Consider the following 26,173-nt stretch of genomic DNA (forward strand, 5'->3'; position numbering starts at 1 on the left):
TTACAGAGGGGTAAAGATGTGGGAATTTCCACCAGATTGAGCACCCTGTTTCTGCCACTTTCGGATTGTCACCTTCAGATGGTATAAATACAGGTGAATATGCTGGATACCCAACAGTGTTTCACTAAATACTAATCCAGTAGTATATTTTTGCTCAACTTGAGGCGCATTATCTAAATTTATAGATACCAGAGACTTCGTACAAGCCCTGAGCCATTAACCATTAGCCAAACTCTGGTTTTGAGTAACTTTCCTCGGTCGTTTGATACAAATTTCTAGCTAATTTCCAGACAACTCATCCTAGGGATGGCTATGATTACAGTGGTAAGTATAGACAGCTTTGCATTTTTGTAGAATCGAGTAAACAGACTCACAGTATAAGTGGCAAAGCGAGACCACGGACTTCAGGGGAAGGAGGGAGGGGGGGGGGGGTGTCAAACCGATTCATTTCTAACTTCGTCTAATACCGACTCGTCCAATTGTCAACGCGTCTACTATCATTTGGTCTACCATCAGTTCGTCCACTCACCACATGGTGTACTTCCATTTAGTCTAATGCCATTTCGTCAAAATAAAAACAGTTGGTCCAATCGCAATTTAGTCCATATACAATTTGGTCTAATTGGCTAAGATAAAATTGTGCAATATGAATGAAATAAAATGGATATTAGACCAACTGGTTATGAGACGAAATGGTGATTAGGTGAAGTAATGATTGGACGAAATGGTGATGGACCAAATGGTTGTTAGACGAAATGTTGATGGACGGAATGGCATTAGATTAACTGAAAGTAGACCATGCTTTGAGTGGACGAATTGGCAGTAGACGGATAGTAATTTACCGTCAAACCGATAGTTGATGCTTATAAATGGATTTATTTCAAAAAGAGGGGCAGTCCTCTTAATTTGGCAGAGTATTTGTCCTCTTTTCAATTGACACTCGTTGGTTTTACTCTTTTTTGCTCGATGGTGTATCGCTTACCGACCTACGCAGATATCACAATCCATCTGGTCAGCGCAGATGAGAGTGAATGTCTGTCACACATAGAGGTAAATGCCGTCTTTCCAGTATCGCGCAAAAGATTCAATTTTGCTGGCGACGAGCGTCTTCCGTATAGGGGTTGTCTCCTTCATGAAAGTTTATGGATTCATGTTAATAAAAATGTAGACAAAATACAAAATTTTTAATAGCGAGAATATAGTTTATCCCATACTTTTGGAAATATAATATAAATTGTAAATATAAATTATCAAAAATATGTAAAGGTAGAATAAGCGTAAAGTAGTAAACAACACTTTCATTCTCCCCTTTCTTTTGCATCTTTTTAATACATCGTTGTATTGTGAAAAATGTACTGTGTTTTTCAATCAAATGAAACAGTAATAAAGAGGAGAGAGAAATCATCATCAACTATTCTACTACGACCACTATTACTATTACGATCACTACTACTACTAATAATAATAATACGATTACTACTACTAGTAGTAGTAATAGTACTAGTAATACTACTACTACTATTACTACTACTACTAGTAGTAGTAGTAGTAGTAGTAGTAGTAGTAGTAGTAGTAGTAGTAGTAGTAGTAGTAGTAGTAGTAGTAGTAGTAGTAGTAGTAGTAGTAGTAGTAGTAGTAGTAATAGTAGCATTACCACTACTACACTACTATTCGGCTTCTTCTAATAATAATAATAATATCAATAATAATACTTAGAAGAAGAAGAAGAAGAAGAAAAGAAGAAGAAGAATGATAACTAAACTGCCATAGGCCTACAAACGCGTTAAAGTGCTCATTTTGCTTAAGGCGCCACTTGACATGACTTTAGCCCGGCCACCATCCCTGTGCCAATGGTGAAGATGAAATAGTGACGATTTAAATACTTCATTAGTAGTTAATTTTCTGGTAGAAAAAGCCCACCAATTCTTATACTGAGACTAAATGAGAATCTCATGAACAATTTGAATTACTTTCGTTCGAGTGTCCTCAAAGATACAAAGTGCCCACATAAAGAACGAGCATCTTTATGATATGTGTAATCTCAAATAACGACTCAACACTTTTTGTTCTTCCGCCCTTACGACAGAACGTCATTAAGGACGTAGGGTATTACGTAGATGAAATACTCAACTGAAATTAAGAACTATGTATGAGATTACTCCAAGCACGCCATTTTATTAACATGATTAACTTACTAATTTGATACCGACTTGGACTTATTCAACTCTAACGTAAATGTTGACATTTACCGTTCCATTTATAAAGACGTTTTAACAAGATATATTTCACTATTATTTTTATTTCAATGTCATGATATTCATGAAGAGGTATAGGTTTTCCTAGAGTTTCATAGAATGGTAACCATTTGGCGGCAAAAGTTGAAATGAAATCGGTAGATATGATGAGCGACGAGAAGGTCGATTACCACTATTTTTAACCACATCAGTGCATTGGTCGTAGCCGCGTAAAAAAGGCGGCAATACTCGAGTTTTGATATCAGGTCATTAACACTGCTTATCATGATAATTGAAGAAGTAACATGTTTACGGATAACACGTTTTATTATTATTATTAGTAGTAGTAGTGTAGTATAGTAGTAGCAGCAGCAGCAGTAGTAGTAGAAATAGTAGTAGTATTATATCATTGTTATGATTATTATTATTTCCATTGTCCACAACTTGATGTTCTGTTGGTATATTAAACAGCAACCGGACTTCTTCCAGAAATCTAGGGTTATTGTTCTATATTCTATCAAATGGGTCCTCTTGTCCACTTTTCCTAATTCAAGATCTTCCGTAGGATATGAACTGTTCCAAGCAAGCTTGCCTTCTGTATCGTTTCAAAGGACACCTAGAATCCTAGAACAGCCAGAAAGCTTCTGTGTCTTGTTGTCTCTGTTCCTATTATTATTATTATTATTATTATTATGACTATTATTATTATCAGTATTATTATTATAATCATAAATGAATGAATAAATACATTGATAAATAAATGAATAAATTCATTCATTCATTGATTAATTTATTAATCAATCAATTAATCTAATTATTCATTCATTTATTTATTAGTTGAATTAATTAAATAATAATTCAAGCCTCGCTGTTGCTAGTATCTACTGTTTCTACACTCGTGCTATTTATGTATGAGCTCTATATATAAAAAATAATTATAAGATAATTATAAAACCATCGTTTGTTACAGATATTCATTTGAATCATTTCTACTTGATGATCTTATCAATAACAAATAATCTAATCCACCCAACCCACAGCGAAACGTTTTCCTCGTCGCCATGGTGTGCCTGTACATCCAGGCGGCCTTCTCGATCCCTCTTCAACCGTCATCAGACGGGACGGGACTCTCTGGTATCCCCGACGTACCGGGGAAGGCTTGCCTTGCAGATGATCCTGAAGAACGCGTTCGTCGGCAGCAGGATGCACACTCCTTGTTCCCGTACCAGAAAGTCTACGCCGTCCAGAGCTTCAATTATTCGTCACCGGACGTTTTCAGTGATGCCCTACCCGCCCTCGATTGCCCCATGGGAACAAAAGGTAACACTTTTGGCATTTTCATTCCATTTATTCCACCTTCATGTGTAAAAAATATTTAAAAATATATACAATTAAGGTGTGGGCCCTTTAAATTAGAGGGTTTATCAGCAGGGGCCCTAACAACATTAAAATTAAGAAATGTAACATGATTTGAATTATTTTATGGAATATTCTGATACGCAATTAACTGACCGTTTCGCGGGTCGGAGGTAAAGACATAAAAACACATTGATACTTTGATATGATGACATAATTTACATTCATTTGTCTCTCAGTCTAAGAAATCTTTGAAAAAAATATATATCATTCAAATTTGTTGTAAAGAAGAAAAAAACGAAAAACAGAATGATAAAGGCTTGAAAATATCGGAAAAAAGAATAAAAAGGTTAAAAGCATGTTTGAAAATTCAAATGATGACATAGCCGTTCACCGTGATCTAATGGTTAAGGCACCGGCGTTCTGAGAAGGTTTGCGGCCTCACCATAATTTTAAAAAATGGAGGAGAGCGACGTCTATCTTTATCCCTTTTATTGTCTTTTTCGATTTTATCAAAACTTTCATCTTAGCTGTTTAGTTATAACTAATGCTATATTTTTGTTTATTCTTTTTGTTTTTTACAACTCTCGATTTGAGATGGATCCCCGTATATGGGTGATTTTAGTCTGCTAAGTCATTCGTAATATCTTTTAATGTTCTTCTATAGTTATGAAAAAGTACGTGCCAAGGGGAGGGGTACGCATTTTGCAGATAGATTATAGCCAGTTTATTGCACGGTAGAAGACATACGTCATTATTGGTCGTCATCGTCAATGCCCGCCCTCCTAAACACACAAAAGGGCAATAAACCTTTACGCGGTATTCAAATTAATGCACCATTTTCTTTCCCTTTCAACGATCCAACTCTCGAGTCACTAACCTGACAATGTATTATTTTAAGTCGATTGCAATACCGCAGTTTACCCTTTCGCTGTGTTAATTAGCTTTGATAATATCAGTTAGCATCACTAATTGCCGTAGTTGTCTGCATGTTTCTCCCACAATCGCAATAACATCGTCTTAATGCGAATTTTCTACTTATTTTAAAGATTTATTTAATAGCCGTTGAAATTCCATCGTTTGCACCTTGGTTCAGTATAAAAGAAACGTTTGAAATAGTCCGTGATGAGAAATTAATTCAGGTATAAACATGATAAAAGGCGCCGTGTTCGTCCCCCGCACTTCACGTTTGCACACGTACACTGTAAAAACTGTGGTGTTAAAACTGACACCAATTGGTGTTAATAGAGGACCACATGCACCCTGAGGTGTTAAAATTACACCCTAGAGATTGAACATAACACCAAAGAGTGTAAATGTAACAACCAAAGGTGTTGTAATAACACCCATGGGTGTAAAACTAGCACCACCAATTTAACACCGGTGTAAAATAACTGGTGTGGTCCTCTATGTACACCGGTTAACACCACAGTTTTTGCTGTGTACACTCTAAAATATATTGGGTAAAAGTGCTCCATGATGGTATAATGTGTCCAGCCGACATTGGGCATTTCTTTTGGGCATTTTTATTTATCCAGTGTGATGAATTTTGTCCATTCTAAAGTAATTGCTGCTTATCCTTTTTAACTTTATACTGGACACGCTTTACGCTTCCGGCAATGGGTAAAAATACTGCCTCAAATCGGTTGGACATATAATTTCCCTCGTGTTGGTTAAACTTTTACCCAATATTTTTTTTCAGTGTATACAATTCGTATTGGCAAACGAGTATCATTGTTTGAATATGCCTTCTTCTCATTGACATAATTTGCGTCACGATGCAAACGGTAGTTTTAATCGTGGATTAATCGGAGTGATGTTATCATGACATCAAATCGTATCAGATCAGTCGTAGCATTCGTATTGATCGTAGGAAAAAATGTGAATAGTTAAACAATTTTCGTGATCAGTTGGGGAGGGCTGAGCTGCGAGGCTTTCTTAATTAGAGGACAAGTCCACCCCATTAAAATATTGATTTGAATAAAAGGAGAAAAATCCAACAAGCATAACATTGAAAGTTTCATCTAAATCGGATGTAAAATAAGAAAGTTTTGACATTTCAAAGTTTTGCTTAATTTCACAAAACAGTTATGTGCACATCCTGGTGGGTATGCAAATGATGAGACTGATGACGTCTTCCTCTCACTATTTCTTTTGTATTTTAGGGAATATTCTATTTTTCTCCTCATTGTCAAGTTAAACAACGATTCATTCCTCCCTAAACATGTGGAATGATCATTGTTTTATAGTATTATGATGAAGTCAAGTTGGTCCTTATTGTCAAATATATAAAGAATTGAATGTTGTATAATTCAAACAATAAAAAGTGAATGAGAGACATCACCGAACTCATTTGAGTTGTGCATATCACTGTTTTGTGAAATACAAGCAAAACTTGTATTGCTTGTATCAAAGTGTAAAAACTTTCTTATTTTACTTCCAATTTTCAGCGTTTTGCTAGTTTGATTTTTCTCTATTTATTCAAATCAATTTTTTTTTCTTGGGTGGACTTGACCTTTAAACAATCACACAACAGTAAGAACGAGGTGTTAAAGAGCTAGCTGATATTCTGAACAAATTCCTTTTTTTTTCTTTCGGTTAAAGTTTTGCAACTAGCCAACTTTCATGTACTCGTTTGGTTTTATTGTATAATTTATCTTAATGACAAAATCAAGTGTGATATGCATGAACATACACGTTTCGTCGTTTGTTTTCATTTGTTTGTAAATATTGAGTGTGTTATGAAAATTATCATATTCACCAAATTGGCGTGATTGGTGACAAACTTATGTATGAGCTGAGGTTTGGATAAGTATGAATTATTTAAGAAACTTTGAGAAAAAAAGAAAATAAATCATAGCGAAGGCAATGATAACTGAGCAATCAATTCTGTCTGAATTGCATATGGAAAATTGGATTTACATCGCGCCAAATCCACTCTGTAGAGAGCTCATATGAAAGAATTGCGCACAAACGAAAATTCAATGAAAATTAAGAATTAGCATTCAATATAATCGTTTCAAGAAAATTCATGTTATGTCATTCTATTTTTGAGGGTTGTCTGGTAGAAGCACTCCTCAACATCTTACACTATGTTGAAAACATGAGAAATGAGACACAACTGAAAAAAAATAAGAAACAGAGCTTGTAGAAAATTTAGTGCCTCCGATATTAAATACAATTTCCTATTGTCAAATAAGATTGTATATTTAAAAGTATCGACCATTATACATTGCTTAAAAAAACAAGAAAATAAAAACATCCATTTAAGAATACAAAGTGAAGTGGTACTACAGGAGTAGTGCTGTGAATAACAAATGACCATTCAAACGCTCGCATTATTCGTCATTACATTGCGTAATGAAAATCGTAATTTTTGTTATGGCAAGTCGGGAAGGACTTTAATTTTTCTTTAAATTTCATTACACCGCATTCAAATCGGGAGCCAACGCCCCAAAATAATTAATCAAACTTAAAGTTAGGATTATAGTACATGTATTGTCATTATGCAGACCCAATTAAAAAACAAATATAACTGTGGAAAGCCAGCAGAGTCGACATATGAAATGCATGTTTGTTAAAAAAATCTATATATGGATTCATATCCATAAATTCATTGATTTCTTGACAATTTGGGGTGTTCTCCTTTAACTATACAAAGGACATTTTGCAAATTTCCTGTAGAAAAAGTTATGACATTGATGGATTTCCATAGAGTTAGGATTGATCGGACCAATCGTAACTCTTTGGACAACGGGGCCCTGGGATATTCTAGGTCTTTTCGTTGTCATTCTGTCCTCGTTCACTCTGGAAAACGGAAACGCCCAAATAACAATGTGTTAAATTCACTTAGGTTAATAGATTTTTACGTAAGTGTGCTTATACGACTAAAAAACAGTTGAAGCTGCATGCCATATTGAGGACTCAAAAACCTTCCTTCTTCAATAAAGTCTGAAGTAGATATGCGTTTCAAGCACGTGTAGAACCACTGGATGCAAGATAGTTTGCAGAGGTTCAAAAAAGGTCGCTCTCCCAGGGAAAAGAAATATCAAGAATTAAGTAAATACATTTTCTCCAACATGTCCGAAAGAACATATTCGACATAATAATTGTTTTGAGTAGGGTAGGGATTCTTAGTATCTTAATTTGTATGCATATTGAATCTAAACATAATTCAAATTTCAGATGAAGAGATCGAGGTCAACCTCACCTCGTAACATGATGAGAGAGGCAGGGCTTGAGGCCAACCCCCCCCCCCCCCCCACCCCTCTAAAAAGATCATGACATTCAAAAAAATAAAGAAAGAGAATGAGTGAAATATTCCATTTTCGGAACACTACGTTGAAATCTTTCCAAAAACAAATATCTAAAAAGTAAAAATTTGCTCGCTTTGGTTTCTCGCATCTTTTTACAACTTTTTCTCCATCTGCCATAGCTGGTCTCCCTTAATCTGTACAATACGCTAATGCTTTAAATCAGGTCACATAATAGATGTCTCTCTAACTAAAATGCCTTAATCTAATTATTGCTTTTTTAAATTTAATTTAATTTGATTTAATATTGAATTATCATTATTCACGGCTAACAAAACAACAAGAACAAGTGAATTGCGATTTGTCGTGGCTTTAATGAAAATAGAGATGAATGTGCATCTTTACCAATTCTGCTTTTTGTGTACAGTGTATGAATATCATCACATATACATATACCGATAATGTCTGTAACCAACCGATACCCTTGTTTAATAAGCTCCTCGGAGAGGGGTTAAACCCCCGGCTAGAAGGCCCCCCTCGTAAGTTCTTCAATGTTTAAAATTCATGGCTGTTTTCCCACTGGTTCCCTGCTAGCCGGACCGGAATCCCAGCACAGCTATTAATTATGAGCTATCGGTGGATTACAGATGACATAAATATAGCATATAGAGATATATGAATGCCCATGACTATAGACCAGCCTGCCCGCCTTTAAGATCAGGTCAGGCTAAGATTAAACTTTAAGCATGACACAATTATTTCAGTTTAACAGCGTTCTCAAACATTTGTATGTACAAATAGGTCCCCCTCACCTAGGTAACGAGTGGGGACCTGCAACTTACATAATAACATAACATAATTGATTAAAATCCACATGCCTGCCCTGGCATGGAAAGGAAAAAAGGAGGTACTTTAATAATGCGCCTCTTACTGAAATCATGCCCCCAGAACTTCAACTGCTTGTTTTTCAACAACACACAAGGCGTCAACACTCCTCCCAAAAACGAGTAAGGGCGAAAACCCGCCTGCCCACTGGCCAAAATAGGACAGGAGGATAAAATTCCCTTACGGCCCACTTATGCACGACGATCGTTGTTAGGATTGGTGTGCGACCAGGTCAAACACCCTCGAATTTGGATTCGTGTTACGCTCTTCTATCAGCCTAGGCTCTGCCTAGATTCTGAAATTAACCATGAAAAGTATACCATCACCCTCCAACTACTTCATACACCATTCATTATAGAGTATCATATAGATTCAACAAATACAACTTCCCTGGAAAATATAAATGCAAAAGTACTTGTACCCCCCCCCCCCCCCTAATCACACTTTGCCAAGATCAACTACTGCTGGTATTCAAGCCAACTATAGGTATCCAATTTTTATCCCACTGAAAATATTGAGCCCCTTAAAGGAACTTTAATAAAGGAAATTGAATTCAGAAAGAAATTTGTTTCACCAAACGAAATTCACTAATATGGCCATACTCTGGCAAAGGGAAGCAAGGTACGAAAGATCACTCGTTGTAAATGACCAATGTGTGTTCGTCATTAACATATACATCAATGCAATTAAACTAAATAATATTTTCTTCAATATCTTTCCCCAAAACGATCATTTCTTCACAATTTCTGCCTGAACGGGCAGCACACAACAGATATTTAAAAACCATAACTCAAATCTGACTGATGCGTGAGCTGCTTCCTATACCAAAGGTGGGCAGTATTAATAATAAATACACCATGACAAAATTACCATACAAATTCACATAAGTATACCAACATACTACGCCTAAAGACCTGAACATGCGGCTGAACATGAAGAAGACTAAAAATTGGGACAATACTTCCGTCTAATTCCTAAGGAGTCCGATGCAGACCCGAGAAATAACTTTATCTGAAATGAAGCCTATGCAATCTTATCAAACATTTCTTCATATATAATGCTCATGGTAGAGGAAAATAAAACATACATAGAAATTATGAATTCATAAACATTTCTTCTCAAATGACCTGAGAAAATTATAATTTCAATCCCCAGATTTTTTCTATAACCATCCATAACTTGGATTTTTATGACAACTCACATGAACGTTTGAGGCATAACCTGCTTCATAGTAATTTCGAATTGACTTCTTCCTTGCAAACAAAAACTAAATAAACAAAATAACATTAAGAATGCACAAGGACAATAAATACACAACCATATCCATAATATGCAAGAATCCCCCCACGATATATATGTCAACATCCCCCTTAATTATAACTAGAGGATGGTAATGGGGAGGAGGTGGGAATTTTGTAAGCACGCTTTACACATGCACCGTCATCTCTCTTCATTGAAAGCCAAAACGAAAATGAAGCATTCCCCGCACTTTTATCCGCGCATAGCTCAACCGCGGCAAATGTCTGGCATTGTGCCCAAATTCTTTGGCGCGGGCGCCAAAAAGCGCTGCCCCGCCCTTTACGGGTCGGGTCACGAGCCCTTTCTCGGGCAACCACGCCCCCTTTCAAAATCAAAACAAACTAAAATGTGTATTTTGCTAGCCCGCTAATAAATCATTTTAAATCGTCAAGCCGTCTTTAAAATCCATTATTCACGGCTAACAAAACAACAAGAACAAGTGAATTGCGATTTGTCGTGGCTTTAATGAAAATAGAGATGAATGTGCATCTTTACCAATTCTGCTTTTTGTGTACAGTGTATGAATATCATCACATATACATATACCGATAATGTCTGTAACCAACCGATACCCTTGTTTAATAAGCTCCTCGGAGAGGGTTAAACCCCCGGCTAGAAGGCCCCCCTCGTAAGTTCTTCAATGTTTAAAATTCATGGCTGTTTTCCCACTGGTTCCCTGCTAGCCGGACCGGAATCCCAGCACAGCTATTAATTATGAGCTATCGGTGGATTACAGATGACATAAATATAGCATATAGAGATATATGAATGCCCATGACTATAGACCAGCCTGCCCGCCTTTAAGATCAGGTCAGGCTAAGATTAAACTTTAAGCATGACACAATTATTTCAGTTTAACAGCGTTCTCAAACATTTGTATGTACAAATAGGTCCCCCTCACCTAGGTAACGAGTGGGGACCTGCAACTTACATAATAACATAACATAATTGATTAAAATCCACATGCCTGCCCTGGCATGACCAGAAATACCCAATTATTCTTGGAAAATACGTGTTTCAGGTGGCCTAATTGCCAAATTACCGCCAAACGAGAATATATAATTTATTTATATATGATCGACCGCCAACAAACACGTCAAAATTTTACTCGTATCTACCAAGATATTCAATAAATCTTAGCAACCATTACAGGATCATTCTACTAGTATTCACCAACGTTATTATCCTTAGTGCTTTTACCAGGGGGGGGGGGTACCAGGGAACATTGCCCATTCCTCCATTACAATGTATATCTAGGTTATCCATAACTGACCCCAACATGATTTAATGCATGCATACATTGAACGTAAATGCATGAGCAGCTAAATAACAACAAATGATACATTATGAAAACATAGACACACTGGTGAAACCGGCTCCAGACCAGCCAAAACCCTTATTCATACTATCGGATCGGACGGTCTGGAGTCGGTCACGCCGGAGCGACTAAGGTAAAATGTATAAATACATACTCAACGAAGATATGAAAGACCAACTTTTAACTCACTGATAAATCTGTCCAACCCTTCATCGGCCAGATGTAGGCCATCAGTTCTGTACAGCGAAATGTCATTATGGGATATTGATGGATGTGGTATGGCTTTACCATGAAATCTTGCAGCTAAAGCCTTGGCGTACCTATTGGCCGCCCTTCTCTTTAAGTCCAATTTACCTTGATCTCCTGTACAGCCAGCGGGGTACCAAACCCTCTCCAAAATGTCCGACCACACTATTTGAAATTTGTCCTTATTGGCGTCAAAAAGTCTATACGTCAAACTAGCCAGCTTCTTCTTGGACAGTGCCTCAATGTCATTCGTTCCTACATGCAATACTACTACTGAAGGCTTTGGTTCACTCCGACCCATCTTATCTAACCAATCGCTTACCCCTTCAATTCGTAGCCCCCTTTTCCCCAACCAGCGGACCGACGTTCCAAGTCCAAGGTCAGCCTCGCCGGTGTTCTTCGCCCTGCGATGTGCCCAAAACACTATCGAGTCCCCTATGATCCACACCACAGGTCCTGTAATAGAAAACAAGAAAAGAGGGCTGGGCAGAATTTTGAAGTATGAAATTTCCCCCTGAAAGGTCTGCTACCCTTCACCACCCCTTCATCACGGGGTTTTCCCCTCCAAGATACAATGTATGTAATCACATTTTTGACCCCTCCCCTTAATCCTGAAAGCATTGATACTAAACACGTCATTATACCGTTGTAACATTCTCTCTAAAAAGCAGAATGCTCGTAATTGTGTGATATCATTAAACCCTCACTTACTCATTCAATATTAAGCCCAGAGTTATTTTGATGATACATGTATATTGATATCAACATGTACAGGGGGGGGGGGGGGGGGGGTCGTTATGATCAATCTGATGTTCCAAACACCTTCCAATCAATATAGTACTATCCCTTTCTTCCTTTTGTATAATGTAATAATGTATAATGTATAAACACATTCCAACCAATATATAATAATGTATAATGTATAATGTCTGAGCACATTCCAATCAATTTATAATAATGTATAATGTATAATGTAAAATGTATAAGGTATAATGTATAATGTAAAATGTATAAGGTATAATGTATAATGTATAACGTATAAACACATTCCCATCAATATAGTACCATCTCTTTCTTCATTTTGTATAAAGAATGTAATAATGTATAATGTATAATGTATAATATATGATGCATAATGTATAATGTATAATGTATACTGTAACAAGGGCTCCTTTGTAAACAGGCCTCTTGGCACTGAACATACCACCCTGCTTCTGAATAGGGCTGAATAAAATAAAACAATACCATGTAAGCAGATATATTGAGAATTATACACCCAAATATCCAACAACCCATCGGCCACGGCTTTGATTAAAGCACATGTCCTCGTGTAAAGTAAACGCGTTGTGACATTATTGGAAGATAACTTACACCTGATTTTGGTCAAAATGTCAAATAACCTAAAATCATCATTTCATATATATTTTCGTTCTTTTTTTTTTTTTTTTTTTTTTTTATTTTTTTACTTAACCATGTCGAGTCTTATATATCTCCGATGTGCACTCGAAACCCAACGCCCCATGCGTTGGATTTCTTCATCCGAGCAACCGGCCATGGCAGCGGTCGTAGCCGCCCCAATACGAAAGGAATGCGATGAAAACATTGCCGCCGGCATATCCCCGTATGTCAAACATCGTTTTATCATGTTTCCAAATTCACGCCTAGTTAGCGGGAGAGCACCATATGAACAAAAGAAGGCTCCACCATTCTTTGGGCGGATTTCTAAATAACGAATAACCGCCATCACAGGGCAGCTAACTGTCCCCAACTCTGGTATCGAAACGGTGCACCCATTTCCCCGCTGGTCAGTCTTTGACTTCCTTAGAATAATTCCACCCTGCGATGCGGTGCATCGCCAGTGACCCTAACATCTGTGTGCTGCAGAATAGACTCACATCTATGCCTGGACTCTACTGTCAACTCACTAACTCTCAACAAACCATAAAATGCCACTGAAAAAGCAGCAGAGTACATCAAAACATCGTAATGACTACCACAAACATGCCTCAAGTAGGCGAGCTTTCTATTTAACACAGACAATGTGATTGGATGCCTAGCATCTCTTCTCAAAGTACTTCGCCTACACCCTTCAATTAACCTTGTAATCACAAAACTTTTGGTCACATCCTTTAGCCCAGATGAACTCATATAAAATGCCAACCCAGATATGTATGTTTGAATAGTAGACCCTGCATATCCCATAAAGGATAAATAAGAAATGAACTGCGCCACCCATTCTACATTAGGGGGTAGCTGGGGGTCGTATCCGTACACTTTACAAAATTTCACGTATGCCCCCAAGGCAATAGAGTAAGTTGTGTGTGTTCGAGCTGCCCTAGAAGCCATCAGCAGTCGACTTCTCTCGATAGCCAGCTCTTCCAAAGACGGACTGGAACCTCCACGCCCTCCCGGGCGGCCCCCGGTGCTAACGCATGGAACCTCGGCATCTGAAATCGAGATAGTGCATCAGCTATACCATTATCACATCCATGTACATGCCTAGCCCTCAACACTATATTATTGCTTAAACATATAATCACCACCTTCCTCACCAAAACCATAATATCAGGGCATAGCGCCGACTGCTTGTTAAGTACTGCCACCACGGCCTGATTATCACAATTAAACAATATATTCTTGTCCTTTAGCTCCATGCCCCAAATCTCCAAGCCTACCCAAATAGGGAATAGCTCTAAAAAAGCTATAGACCTCCTATCGGCCTGGAAATCAGCAGGCCACCTGGATTGAGCCCACCTGCCTCCAAAGAAAATTCCAAAACCAATGCCAGCCGCCGCATCAGTGAAAAACTGAATTTCCTCGCTTCCAAACCAGCCTGGAGCCCGGAAGAAAACTTGACCATTAAAATGTGCCAAGAACTCCAACCAAACCCGCAAGTCAGCCTTAGCCCCTCTCGTCAACCTAACCATGTGAAAAGGACGCTTAACGCTCTTAGTTAAGTCAATGAGCCGTCTCATGAATGCTCGCCCTGGAGCAATTGCCTTACATACAAAGTTTAGACTACCTACAATCGACTGAATGTCTCTTAGGAAATTTTTTGTTTCTGTACCGCCCAATTTAATTTCCCTACTAATTTCTCAATTTTGTCCTCCGGTACCCGAACCTGCTGAGAAACGCTATCTATTACCAGCCCAAGATATGACAACTGTGTGGTCGGGCCTTCCGTTTTTTCTCGCGCTATGGGCACCCCAAATCGTTCGCAAATTGCTTCAAAACAATGCATTGCCCGCCTGCAATCCTCCGAGGCAGGGCCGCCTGCAAAAAAGAAATCATCCAAATAATGGACAATATTTTGCGACTTCGCAACTTTTCTCGCGCAAAACTCTAAAAAAGTACTAAAACATTCAAAAGTGGAACAAGAAACTGCGCAGCCCATCGGCAAACAACGATCAAAATAGTAACGACCATCTATATACATCCCAAGCAACTCAAAATCTTTTGGGTGAACAGGCAAGAGCCTGAAAGCTGACTTAATGTCAGTCTTTCCCATAAGGGCACCCCGCCCCAATTGCGTCACAATATCTACCGCCGAATCAAAGGACGAATATGTTACTGTACACTGCCCCTCCGGTATGCCATCATTAACTGAATTTCCCCTGGGTGCCGATAAATGTTGAATCATACGGAACTCCCCTGGGGCCTTTTTGGGCACCAACCCCACTGGTGAACACCTCATATTCTCGAAGGGAGGAACAACAAAAGGCCCAACTATCCTACCTAAGTCTATTTCATCCCTCAATTTCTTTTTCAACGCATCCATGTGTTCGAATGCTGATTTCAGGTTTTTAACAACCAATGGGACCCTGTCCCCTTCAAAATGTAATGAAAAACCAAACTTAAAACCATTATACAAGCACTGAGCATGCTCCTGATTAGGATAAGTAGCTAACATGGGCACCAAACGTGCTAACTTAATAGGGGTCGGAGCAATAGACGACACCGCACTAGCCGTAGACCTATTTACTGCCAGCGGGACTGGAACCGGCCCGCCCTTGGCTACACTGCTTAGCCCCATGACCTGTCGCCTGGCAGCGGGAACACTTGTGCTCATAGATGCAAGCTTTGCCTCGCATGCACTTGCCTCTATTAAAGGCAAAGCACACGCCTCGGCTGGGTGTGCCATTGGCTCCGGGTCCCTTTCCTCCGAAGGGAAAAGATTTTCTCGCGCCGTACTCCCCTCTGTAGAACTGATGGCGAGGGGCATGGGGTAAATTGTGGCGCTGCCGCGGACCATTAGAGGCCACCAGCATCAACCACAACTCGGCGTCGACGCTCGCCCAGGATCGCCCGGGTAAACGCGCCTGCTTGCTCCTAAACTGAGTGTCATAGTCACGCCAGCCATAACCTGCAAACGCACGGGCTGCATGCCTTATCACATCCATATATTTCATGAGCTCCCTGCTCCTTTCAATGTGCTTCTCAGCGTAAATTGAGGCAAATACTAGAAACACCGAAGTCCACTGCTCTACCGACATGATTTTCTTAGCCTTTGATTGAGGTTGAAGTTGCAAACCAAGACCAGATCCCGATTGACACAAACTCAAAGTGGTGTCACCTACACTCAAGGCCCCAAACTCATCACGTGCATTATTATGCTTAAGGAGCACTCCCAAATCTATATATTCACTTGCCCAAATTTTTTCCTTCAGTGAGATAGCCACTTCCACACCTAGTGGGTCGCATGCGCTAATAAATGGTTCCGGTGCCCCCAACACGGCAGAAAGCCTAGGCGCCTGGGGCTCAGATCTCTCAACACCGACCTCCACTAGATCTAGGCCTAGATCTTCGGCTACCCCTGCCGACCGCGCCGGCACTGAAACTGCTGGCTGAGCCTGCCCCGAGCTACCGGTATCCGACTCCTGTGCTACTATCTCATGCCAAGCAATAGATCTGCCCACGGGCGCCTGGCCTTCCCGCCCCACTAGATCTAGATCTAGCTCTGCCATTTTATCACTAACTTTAGACCTAGGCCTACCACTTTTTCATCAACATCGACAACTTGAGACTGAGAGGGATTTAACTCACCGCTCCTTCCTGGCCCGTTGTTGCCGCCTCCCAGCCCCAGATCCACACTTGCGGGGGTTGACGTCGCCCGTGGACCTCTCGGCCGACCCGGCCTCCTCTTCGGTGTGTCATCTCCCTTCCTCGCACCTGCGGTCGTTATTTTCTTGGCCTTAACCTTTGGCATGATCAACTCGCGAAACTAGAGTTAGACTCGAAGCTCCGTCACTCAGCCCAAGTCCAATGAATCCTGGATGCAATCACCTCCAAAGTTCAATCAAGCGAACCGCCAAGAAAAAATTCAATCCTGAAGTTGCAAACTGAATCTTTTAGGTCCACAAATCGGCACAGCTAACTTAGTCTTAGTTCTACGGCAACAATTCCTGAGGCTGAAGTCTGAAGACAGTAAAAAACTGAAATCAGCGTCTGTATAATCCAATAAAAGTATGAATCCTTTGTGTAGATATCCGGTATAGGTAGCTAGACAAATGTCGAAATATCTGCCACCTAGGCCTAGTGTCCAATTCTAGTTGCCAGTGCCGAAAGAAAATTTTCAAAAAATTTTGTAAGCACGCTTTACACATGCACCGTCATCTCTCTTCATTGAAAGCCAAAACGAAAATGAAGCATTCCCCGCACTTTTATCCGCGCATAGCTCAACCGCGGCAAATGTCTGGCATTGTGCCCAAATTCTTTGGCGCGGGCGCCAAAAAGCGCTGCCCCGCCCTTTACGGGTCGGGTCACGAGCCCTTTCTCGGGCAACCACGCCCCCTTTCAAAATCAAAACAAACTAAAATGTGTATTTTGCTAGCCCGCTAATAAATCATTTTAAATCGTCAAGCCGTCTTTAAAATCCATTATTATTTTGTTTTGGCGTCACCTGTGCCTGGGAGGCGAAAAGCGAACTGAATCACTATGACCCGCAGGTCTCTCCTCCCGATATAACTGATTGGGAATGCAGGTGGACCACTACACCGGGGTTTCCCCCTACTCTTATACGAATAGTGCAGTGGTTCTTAACGTGCAAAGTGGTGACTCTCCTCTACACGGGGCCTCCATTTAACGTCCTATCCGAGGACGGAGTGTTTTCCATTGTGACATAGCCTGCATCTATGAAACAGGGTGAACGTTTACACACAACGCACTGGCTTCAGTCATCCGCCCGGGTGGACTCCAGGGGCGGATCCAGGATTTTGAAATAGGGGGGGCCAGCGGCGAGGGAGCGAAGCGACCGAGCGGGGGGGAGGGTGTGGGAGGGGGATACCCCCCTCCCACGGCAAGGACTTTTTCAAAAAATCATGTCCAAAAGTCGTATTTTGAGAGCACCTTTAGAAGAAAAATGCACACTTAAATCACTGTAACTTCATGAATAAAAGACACATACTGACTCATTTAGGAGCTGGTTTCCAGTCACACACCGTATAAGCGGTCATTCAAAACATACATTTGGCAAAGGCTCTTCACTTGCTTGCATCGTGTGATTGAAACGTCAAATTTAAATGATACGAAACTGAGACTTGTAATCGATAAGTTCCGAATAATCCATTCTGTTTATTGTCATTTGTGTATTTACATTGTGTGTTTCAAACGAGAATTGTTTAGTCGTACGGCAATATGCATACAATTTGGTTCTTTTTTCCCCAAAATGCACAGTAAATTGTTACAAACTATAGAAAAAAACGACATCATCTTCTGGTAATCAACCTTTTCCCTCGTATTATTTTCAAATCATCTTCAATAATCCAGTCATTCTGCACAATCTCAAAGTAATATAATGCTTCTTAAGGGGATTCTCATCATTTTTATTGTTTACGTTCAAAGTCTCTCATCGCGTTGCCATCTTAACTTATGACCAGCCAGGATGAAATTGTATTTATATTTATTTTAACATAAGATAATCAATTTTTACGAAGCACTTGTTAAAACTATACCACAAATAATTAAATAAGGTCAATGATAAAATGCTAGAAAATACATGTAAGGAGCTTTGATATCCAGTCTATAATTGTATAAGTTATAACTATCAGTGGCAGAAAAATGTGAAATAAACCGAGGCTCGTCTTCGGTTTACAGAGTTCAGAAGGCATTTTGTAAGCTTTTCATTTATGAAATTACAACTTGTTTAGACCATGAATTCATATAGGCTTCCAATTTGATGTTTTTCTACATGTTGAATCAATGTATACTAGCTTTCCAACCAACAAAGTAAATGTTGTAAACTGTATTGATTGCCTTCTGTTGGGCAAAGCTATTCCTGCCAAGTTTGAGCTCAATCATGACTTATTTTTTAAGATGAAAATATGGAAAGTTTATTTATGCAAGACAAACGAAGAACAGACGAAATAGTGGAATTTAATTACTCACACTATAATATATAAAGGATATACTTTTTAAAGCTCTGAACTATATAGATCCCGTTTGCTGCCTGTGCAAGTCTCGAGGTTCTGTGGGCATAGCCACAAAATATTATATACGTTTTTCGTAAGTGAAATACTTCAGTAAATAATTCAATAACGAATATCACACCCAAATGTATTTCTATGACATGCATGATTAATTCAAGGAAGTTTTGCCGTACAATGCATTATCACGTAAGCGCGATTGGAGGAATGTTATGAGAATGTCCCGCTTTAGATTTAATACCGTATCCTCCCATTTGTCATAATTATATTGTGTTAAGATACTGCATACTTAACTAGTTCATCATCATTACAATGTTGTGATTGCTTTCAGCTAGGTTTGTGTCTGTTCAGTGGTGTTGATCTTTCTTTTTTTTTGCGTAATCGCTGGTACAAATTTAGTTTCTGAAAAAGAGATGATTTTTTTCATATGGTGGAGCGGTAAATAGTTATTTAGTCTGCAGACTTCTATTTCATTTTTTCATACCATCTTAGAGAAAATTGTGACTTTTTGGTCTGGGTTGCAAGATAATGGTTTTGCATTAGGGTTACGGAATAGGAATAATGTTTAGGACTTACAAATTGGCCCGTGGGTTTGGGAAAATGGGGGATTTTACGCTTGTAAAACATGAAGAAGGACCACTGAATGTGTACTAAGCGCCAACAAACCAATGAACCATGCCCGATGACATCAACCTCGGGACGTTTTTCCCCAGCACGAAAGTATTTTTATTCTCCCCCCCCCCCCGTCACATAAAATCTTCGCTCCTTACGCTGACATATAGCTGCCTATACACAGCAAACGCGGAGTGGGGTCGACTGGTGATTGAGAATATACAATTTTGCTCCTTGATAATTCGTTGGAATGATTGCTTCGGCGAAACTTAGTTGGGGCGCCCTGGATAATATGCCTCTGAATCTACCAGAAAGTGTAAAAGTTAGTTTACATTAAATACAAATATGTCTGACCTATACATTTCAGTGAAAACGTACATGACCAAGGCAGAATGATAATGCTGCGCACGTGGCGCCCAATATAGGGCTTCATCTTTGAGTGAAGAATAATCTCGGGGATAGACATTATCATTCGCATCGTTGACACTTTCTCTCGCGATCTGTTACTTACAATTTACATGTATTTGCCATAAAGACGGACAAACGCATGTTACAAAAAACACAAAATTTCGGGAAAAAATGATATCCAATCCAACATCTTCACACTGGTCACTGCACTGCAACTCCCGATTACAAGTGGTGCAACTTTCCAACCAATCGACTTGCGCGCCCTGGAATTCCGGAATTTACATATTGCAATACAGTATGACAGAGGTGCATTTGTGCGAACACAAAGGCCATAAGCGTACGTTAAAATATAGTTTTGACTAGATCTAGCCCTTGAAATTGACTACATTGTACCAATCCAGTAAATATAACCATAAAAAAAAAAAAAAATCCGGCGAAAATAGGGGGGGGCGCGCGCCCGGGGCGCCCCCCTCTGGATCCGCCCGGAGTGGACTCGAACCCACGATCTTTGGTTCGACGGGCAGACGCGTTACCAACTGAGCCAACAGCGCTCTCTGTTTCGAATTCTAATTCGAATTATAATCTCAATTCATTATTAGCTTTCTAATTTAAACATTCATGTATACTTGTGTATTAATAGGTATTTCAAAATAATATACAACAATACATTTATGCTTGTGTATTAACAGGTATTTTTTAATCAAGTGCACACCTAGTTACCAATAATTCATATAGCATTTCCACTTAATTTGAAAGCAGGATAAAAGAGCATTGTAGATTAAAATTTATAATGCCTTGCTCACGGGCATATGTGCCGCAGTAGGGGATTGAACCCGGAATTTTTACGTACAGCCAGGCGCTTTATACCACTCAGCCAAGCCACCTCCATGTTCGTGGCGATTACAATCGGCCGCACAAGCGATACCTTTACCTAACATGCCTAGCATGCTTAAGTCGAATTCATTTTGCATTCATATCATTTCCATTTAAATTTGATTTGTTAAGTTTGACTTGGAAAATGAATTTGGTTTTGAATATGAATTTGAGTTCGTATCTCAGTTTGAATATGAATTTGAATACGAATATAGATTTAAATTTCAAATTTAAACTTGCATTTGAATTTGATTTTGGAATTCATATTTGACCGTGCACTTGTTCTTAATCGGTATTATAGAAACTGAAGTCACCAGAGATGTCTCAACCGAATCAACGTGTCCATTCACATACGTCACATGTTACGACCCTGATCGCATACCAGCTCGCCTGACGGTGGCCCAGTGCGGTGGCTCCTCGTGTATCGATCCGTATAAGAACGAAGAAGATCCGGAACTTTCTTGCCAGCCAGTGTACTACAACATCAAGGTTCTGAGGAGGAAGAGCTGTAAGAATGGCATGTTTCATTATGAGGTAGGTCAAGCAAAATGATGTCCAGTAAGTGGCGCCAACGGTTAATTGCCAATTCGTCTACACCCAACTCGTCCACTCACCACATGGTCTACCATAACTTAAGTCAATAAAGCCATTCTGTCCATCAACATTTCGTTTTACGACCGTTTGGTCCAATTACCATTTGATCCAACTATCACTTCGTCTAATCACCGTTCCGCCAATGACCATTTCGTTTCATAACTAGATTTTGCAATATCCACTTTATTTTCATTCATTTTGAACAATCAACACTTCATCAAAGTAGACCAAATGGTATTTGGCATGTTTAGACTAAATGGCTATGGGACCAACTGCTTATTAGAAGTAGTGGGAGGACGATTTGGAAATTAGACCATGTGGATGGTGGACTAATTGGCATTAGACGAACTGGAAATAAACCACACCAACAGATTTGACCTTATAATAGATTATACTAGCTTGAAAAAAATAAACCCCCCCCCCCCGAAAACTATAGAAAAGGGGAAGCTTGTTTGATTATGAGTCTGGCAACATCAGGCTTTTTTATATTGTTGCAATCTGTCCAAAGTTTTGGCATTAGTATTTATGAGAATCGATGTTGGATATAGAAAGAATAAAATAACAATTAATCAATTAATTTATTTGGTTTTGCTTACCAAGGGTAGCCCCGTCATGCCCGTCAGTGGACTAAGCACTGTTTCCTTGGGGCCATGAAATACTGTGAACAAATAAATAAAGAAGAAGACTATATTCATAAAGAAAATTGACGAAACCAAAGTAAAGAGGAAATATTAAAGCAAAATGGAAAAATAGAAAGAAATAAAGAAAGAGAAACAAAGAAAAAAATGCAACCATTTGATAAACTTATAAGTTTTATTTGCATCAGCTTATGAAATGTATTCTCATAAAATGATTATTGGGCCAAGGACACGTGAACTAGCGCCCATTTTTGCATAACACGCAATGTCATTAAAGTATGACCGGTCATAGAATCGTGATGATATAACAAAAAAAAGCAATTATCATTTAAAGCAACATAGAAACGAATTGTAGCTCAATTCACAGGATGGTTAAGATGCTATCATTTGCATTTGAAAGCAAATGATTCAACGAATTAATAGGAATTTACGTTGATGATTGCTCAGTATTTTCGACTATCATTCAACGAGTATCGAGCTCATGGAAAACCAACGACTCAATATCTAAACGTGCTTTTTGTTATTTTGCACTTTTTGGCAGTAAGGACTCGTATCGCCCTTTTCGGGTTTTGCTATGATTTTACTGTAACAATGCTAATAGAGCCTTATTGAATGAGTGTCTATTCCAATTAAAGGTATATTATATTATTTTTAATATTTATCTTTCTTTTAAATTCAAGGTAATGCTTTTGTTAAAAAAGACGCGTGGCAAGAGGAATTAAAAACATAAACATATACAAATACACACATAGTTACCAAGAATGCGAATAGCATTTTTATTCATTTGAATGTGGGAAAAAGAGCATTGCCGATCAAATTGATGCCTTGCTCGCGGGCATAGGTGGCGCGGCCGGGGATCGAACCCCGGACTTTCACGTATTGGGTAAAAATGATCCACGAGGTTAGTTACGTGTCCAACCAACATTGGGCATTTCATTTAAGGGCATATTTTATTCATCCAGTGTGATGAAAATGTTGCCCATTCTAAAGTAATTGCTGCTTATTTATTGCCCTTACTGGACAATATGCAGATATGCTTCCCGCATTGGTAATTGGTTGAACACATGATTATCCCCGTGTTGGTTAAATTTTACCCAATATTTTTTTTACAGTGGAGGTGCCTTAGACCACTCGGCCACGGCACCTTTACAAGTCTGTGATGATGTTAATTACTCGATTTTGTTCGAAGAGGATTAAAAACCTTTTCGGATCTAACCCTGCATATACAACTGAATATTTCTTTTACATGAATACAATTACATTATGTTAACTAATTTCTATCTTTTTTTACTGATTTATAGGAACAAGATGAGCGGATTCCAGTTGCTTGTGCTTGCATGAGACAAGAGGCTGCCAAGTTATAAACGAATCTTCGGACAAAGCTCACAAACGGTGATAAACACGAAGATGCTTCCTCGTTACTTCAAACGAATTCATTGTTCGTTAGGAAGAATTATTGATACGGCTTTGCATTTAGGAATGGAATCGGTGTGATCTTCCTATATCATAACAGAATTAATGATCTCCATACATGTCGAATTTCAAAAACAATTAATAGTAAATGGTGAAGGAATAATAAAGTGCTATAATAGCAGTGTGTAAGTATATATATTTTATGTTTTCCAATGTTAGTTGAATATTAGTTGTATATTTCGATAGTTGTGTCTTTTTATTTACTCGTTTATTTATATTGTTGAAGGAATGATATATATTCTAATCGCAATATATTCATGTTAATATATAAGAACATTTATCTCATGATGAGAAATTTGTGTGTAGAAATGTATTGAAAAATCTATATATTTATAGTTTGAATATAAGAGGAACATTTCTCTATAATATTGTGCATATTTACGCACTTTTTATAACTTCAGTCAAGGTAGTGTGGCTCAATATAGTATCCACTATGTGGATTTGTTTCGATTTTGTTCTCTTCGTACAGTTTCTTTACATTTAAGGAATAACATTTATTTCTTACCTTACTATCAGCTGTTTATGACTCATTTCACGCGTGAATGAATTTTTGCCCCTCTGTAAAAAGGGGTTTTCCCGCTTTTCGAAACATATGCAATGAACGACAATAGCCCATATACATGTGTGTATAAGAGAAGATTCATATGTTACACAGACATTCTGGCAACAATAGTTGGGGAAATTTCCCCTTCCCACGGTAATAGACAACAGAAATCCATGTTTACTGTCGCCCACTGACAAAAGAAAGCAACTTTGATTTTGTTTTTCTTCTTCAAAATTTACCTGTTTTATTTGGGATATTCTCTGTATGCTCTAAATGATGCCAAAGAAATTGAAATTGCTCAGACCCCGATTTCTGAAATATAGACGTTTCAAAGGCCAATAAGTCTATACATTCACGAATAAAATAATTATAGATTGTTTTTCTTTACGAAGAAAATCACTCCACGTACACATAATCGCTCATTTTTGTCATCGCTGACAAAGGGAAGCGTCTCTTTGGAATATAATCGCTCAAGCGTTCTGGGAAGCATGACATTGTCATCAACATTTTTGTCCGTCAAGTTCTTTCCTTTATTATGATTGGCCGAGGAGCACTGTTACTATGGTAACTGTGTAATACAACAGTCCTTTCTTGAAACACTCCCCTGATCATGAATGTGATTTTACTCCCATGGATACATCCACACAGGTTCCATGACATTTGCTTCGGTGAGATTTGCTCCAATAGAAAAGCTGCACGATTTGCCACAACATAAAACTTAACCTCCAACACTTAATAAACCCTACACTGTTACAAAATTTATCCTTAGAATAAATGAAGTTCCTGCAGCAGAGTCTCGAGAACACCTACAAATCTTACCAGATTGCGTAATCTTACAGGAAATTGGTATTTGGTGTGTGGAACCTTACAAATTTCCTTTAATAAAACACCCTTTCCCCTTTTTAAACAGAACTGTTCTGTTAAATTGCATAACAATTCCTTTTTTATGAATTTACAGAATGATTCTGTTACTGCTTCATGCAAAATCTTCTTTCGTTTTTTCTGTATAAAATCAGGGTTTTTTAACAATGTAATCGTTATCTTTACACTATTCTGAACCAAAAACTCTTACAATCCCAACTCTAACCCTAGTATGCCCTCTGAGATATAAAGATCGGAGCAGATGTGTCGCATTAAGGGCTGCTTCAGCATGTCTGTTTTAATGCTATTTCCCGATTTTTCAGTACCAAATTAACACTTTTTAATCATTTTACCCACTCCCCTTCTTTCTTTTCTTTATATTTTTTTATGCATGATTTTTTTTTTAAATAATGATCTTATTCTCTTTTTACTTATATGGTGACTGTAGAAAACTAAAAGTTGTTTGATTAGAATGCTTTGGGAGTACGAGGGTAGGAACATCGATGACTTCACTTTATTCAATAACAGGCAATAATTTTGATACGATTTCATAATCCTTGATGACTTAACGTACTTTATAATAATGGCAGTTCGACTTATGTCACATACTTTTGTAATCAAATGTCTTTCAACTATATAGTATTATATTTAGCTGTTATACAGCAATAGATATTTGAGGAATGCGTGTTTTGTTATCAGGTTGTTCATGACAGTCTGCACCTTATTATTGTTCTATTATTGAGTTTATTTGTAAATGTTTGCTACAAATAAATTTAAGCAAGATTAGCAATAAACATGACAAGAATACTGAAAGGAATGTATGATTCGTGTTGTTTTTATTATTCTTACGTTAGATACCAGATCCCAAGCGGATTTGAACCTCTAAAATATACAATTAAGTAATGTATAATCAATGTTTATATACATCACTCACACATACACGCACATCACACTCACACACACCCACACAAAGTCACAAACGCACATGCGTACATACACACCCTCACCTCCAAATGTCATAAGAAAAAATGGATAACGCAACTGCATTTTATGTCACCGGAAAGTTTAGTGAAAATCAAATTTTGCGAAAAAATACTTAACTTTTTATTTAAAACAAAAAAAAAACATTCCCCAAAAGACGTTAGAGTTCATTGTCCA

At 38.4% G+C, this 26,173-nt stretch overlaps 2 protein-coding genes across 2 annotated transcripts; one reads left to right on the top strand and one right to left on the bottom strand.

Annotated features, from left to right (window-relative positions):
- On the top strand, positions 1 to 25,002 carry LOC121430762 (interleukin 17-like protein). The gene is made up of 4 exons (XM_041628151.1): positions 1 to 324; positions 3,275 to 3,554; positions 21,207 to 21,439; positions 23,439 to 25,002. The coding sequence occupies exons 1-4, from the start codon at positions 307 to 309 to the stop codon at positions 23,499 to 23,501; spliced, it is 594 nt and encodes a 197-aa protein (XP_041484085.1). The 5' UTR covers positions 1 to 306; the 3' UTR covers positions 23,502 to 25,002.
- LOC121430761 lies at positions 11,143 to 17,226 on the bottom strand. The gene is made up of 2 exons (XM_041628150.1): positions 16,635 to 17,226; positions 11,143 to 12,047 (listed from the first exon to the last, which is right to left on the bottom strand). Exons 1-2 carry the CDS (start codon positions 16,795 to 16,797, stop codon positions 11,500 to 11,502), a joined length of 711 nt encoding a protein of 236 aa, XP_041484084.1. The 5' UTR covers positions 16,798 to 17,226; the 3' UTR covers positions 11,143 to 11,499.
- Positions 25,003 to 26,173: the final 1,171 nt, after the last annotated feature.

This window comes from Lytechinus variegatus, chromosome 17 (genome assembly GCF_018143015.1).
Source record: "Lytechinus variegatus isolate NC3 chromosome 17, Lvar_3.0, whole genome shotgun sequence".
Taxonomy (NCBI): domain Eukaryota; kingdom Metazoa; phylum Echinodermata; class Echinoidea; order Temnopleuroida; family Toxopneustidae; genus Lytechinus; species Lytechinus variegatus.

Coding starts and splice junctions, on each gene's coding strand:
- LOC121430762 (XM_041628151.1), top strand. Junction 3,555..21,206: donor TTGCCCCATGGGAACAAAAG/GTAACACTTTTG, acceptor TCGGTATTATAG/AAACTGAAGTCACCAGAGAT. Junction 21,440..23,438: donor ATGGCATGTTTCATTATGAG/GTAGGTCAAGCA, acceptor ACTGATTTATAG/GAACAAGATGAGCGGATTCC.
- LOC121430761 (XM_041628150.1), bottom strand. CDS start 16,797: ATGCCAAAGGTTAAGGCCAAGAAAATAACGACCGCAGGTGCGAGGAAG. Junction 12,048..16,634: donor CAACGGGCCAGGAAGGAGCG/GTGAGTTAAATC, acceptor TTTCTATTACAG/GACCTGTGGTGTGGATCATA.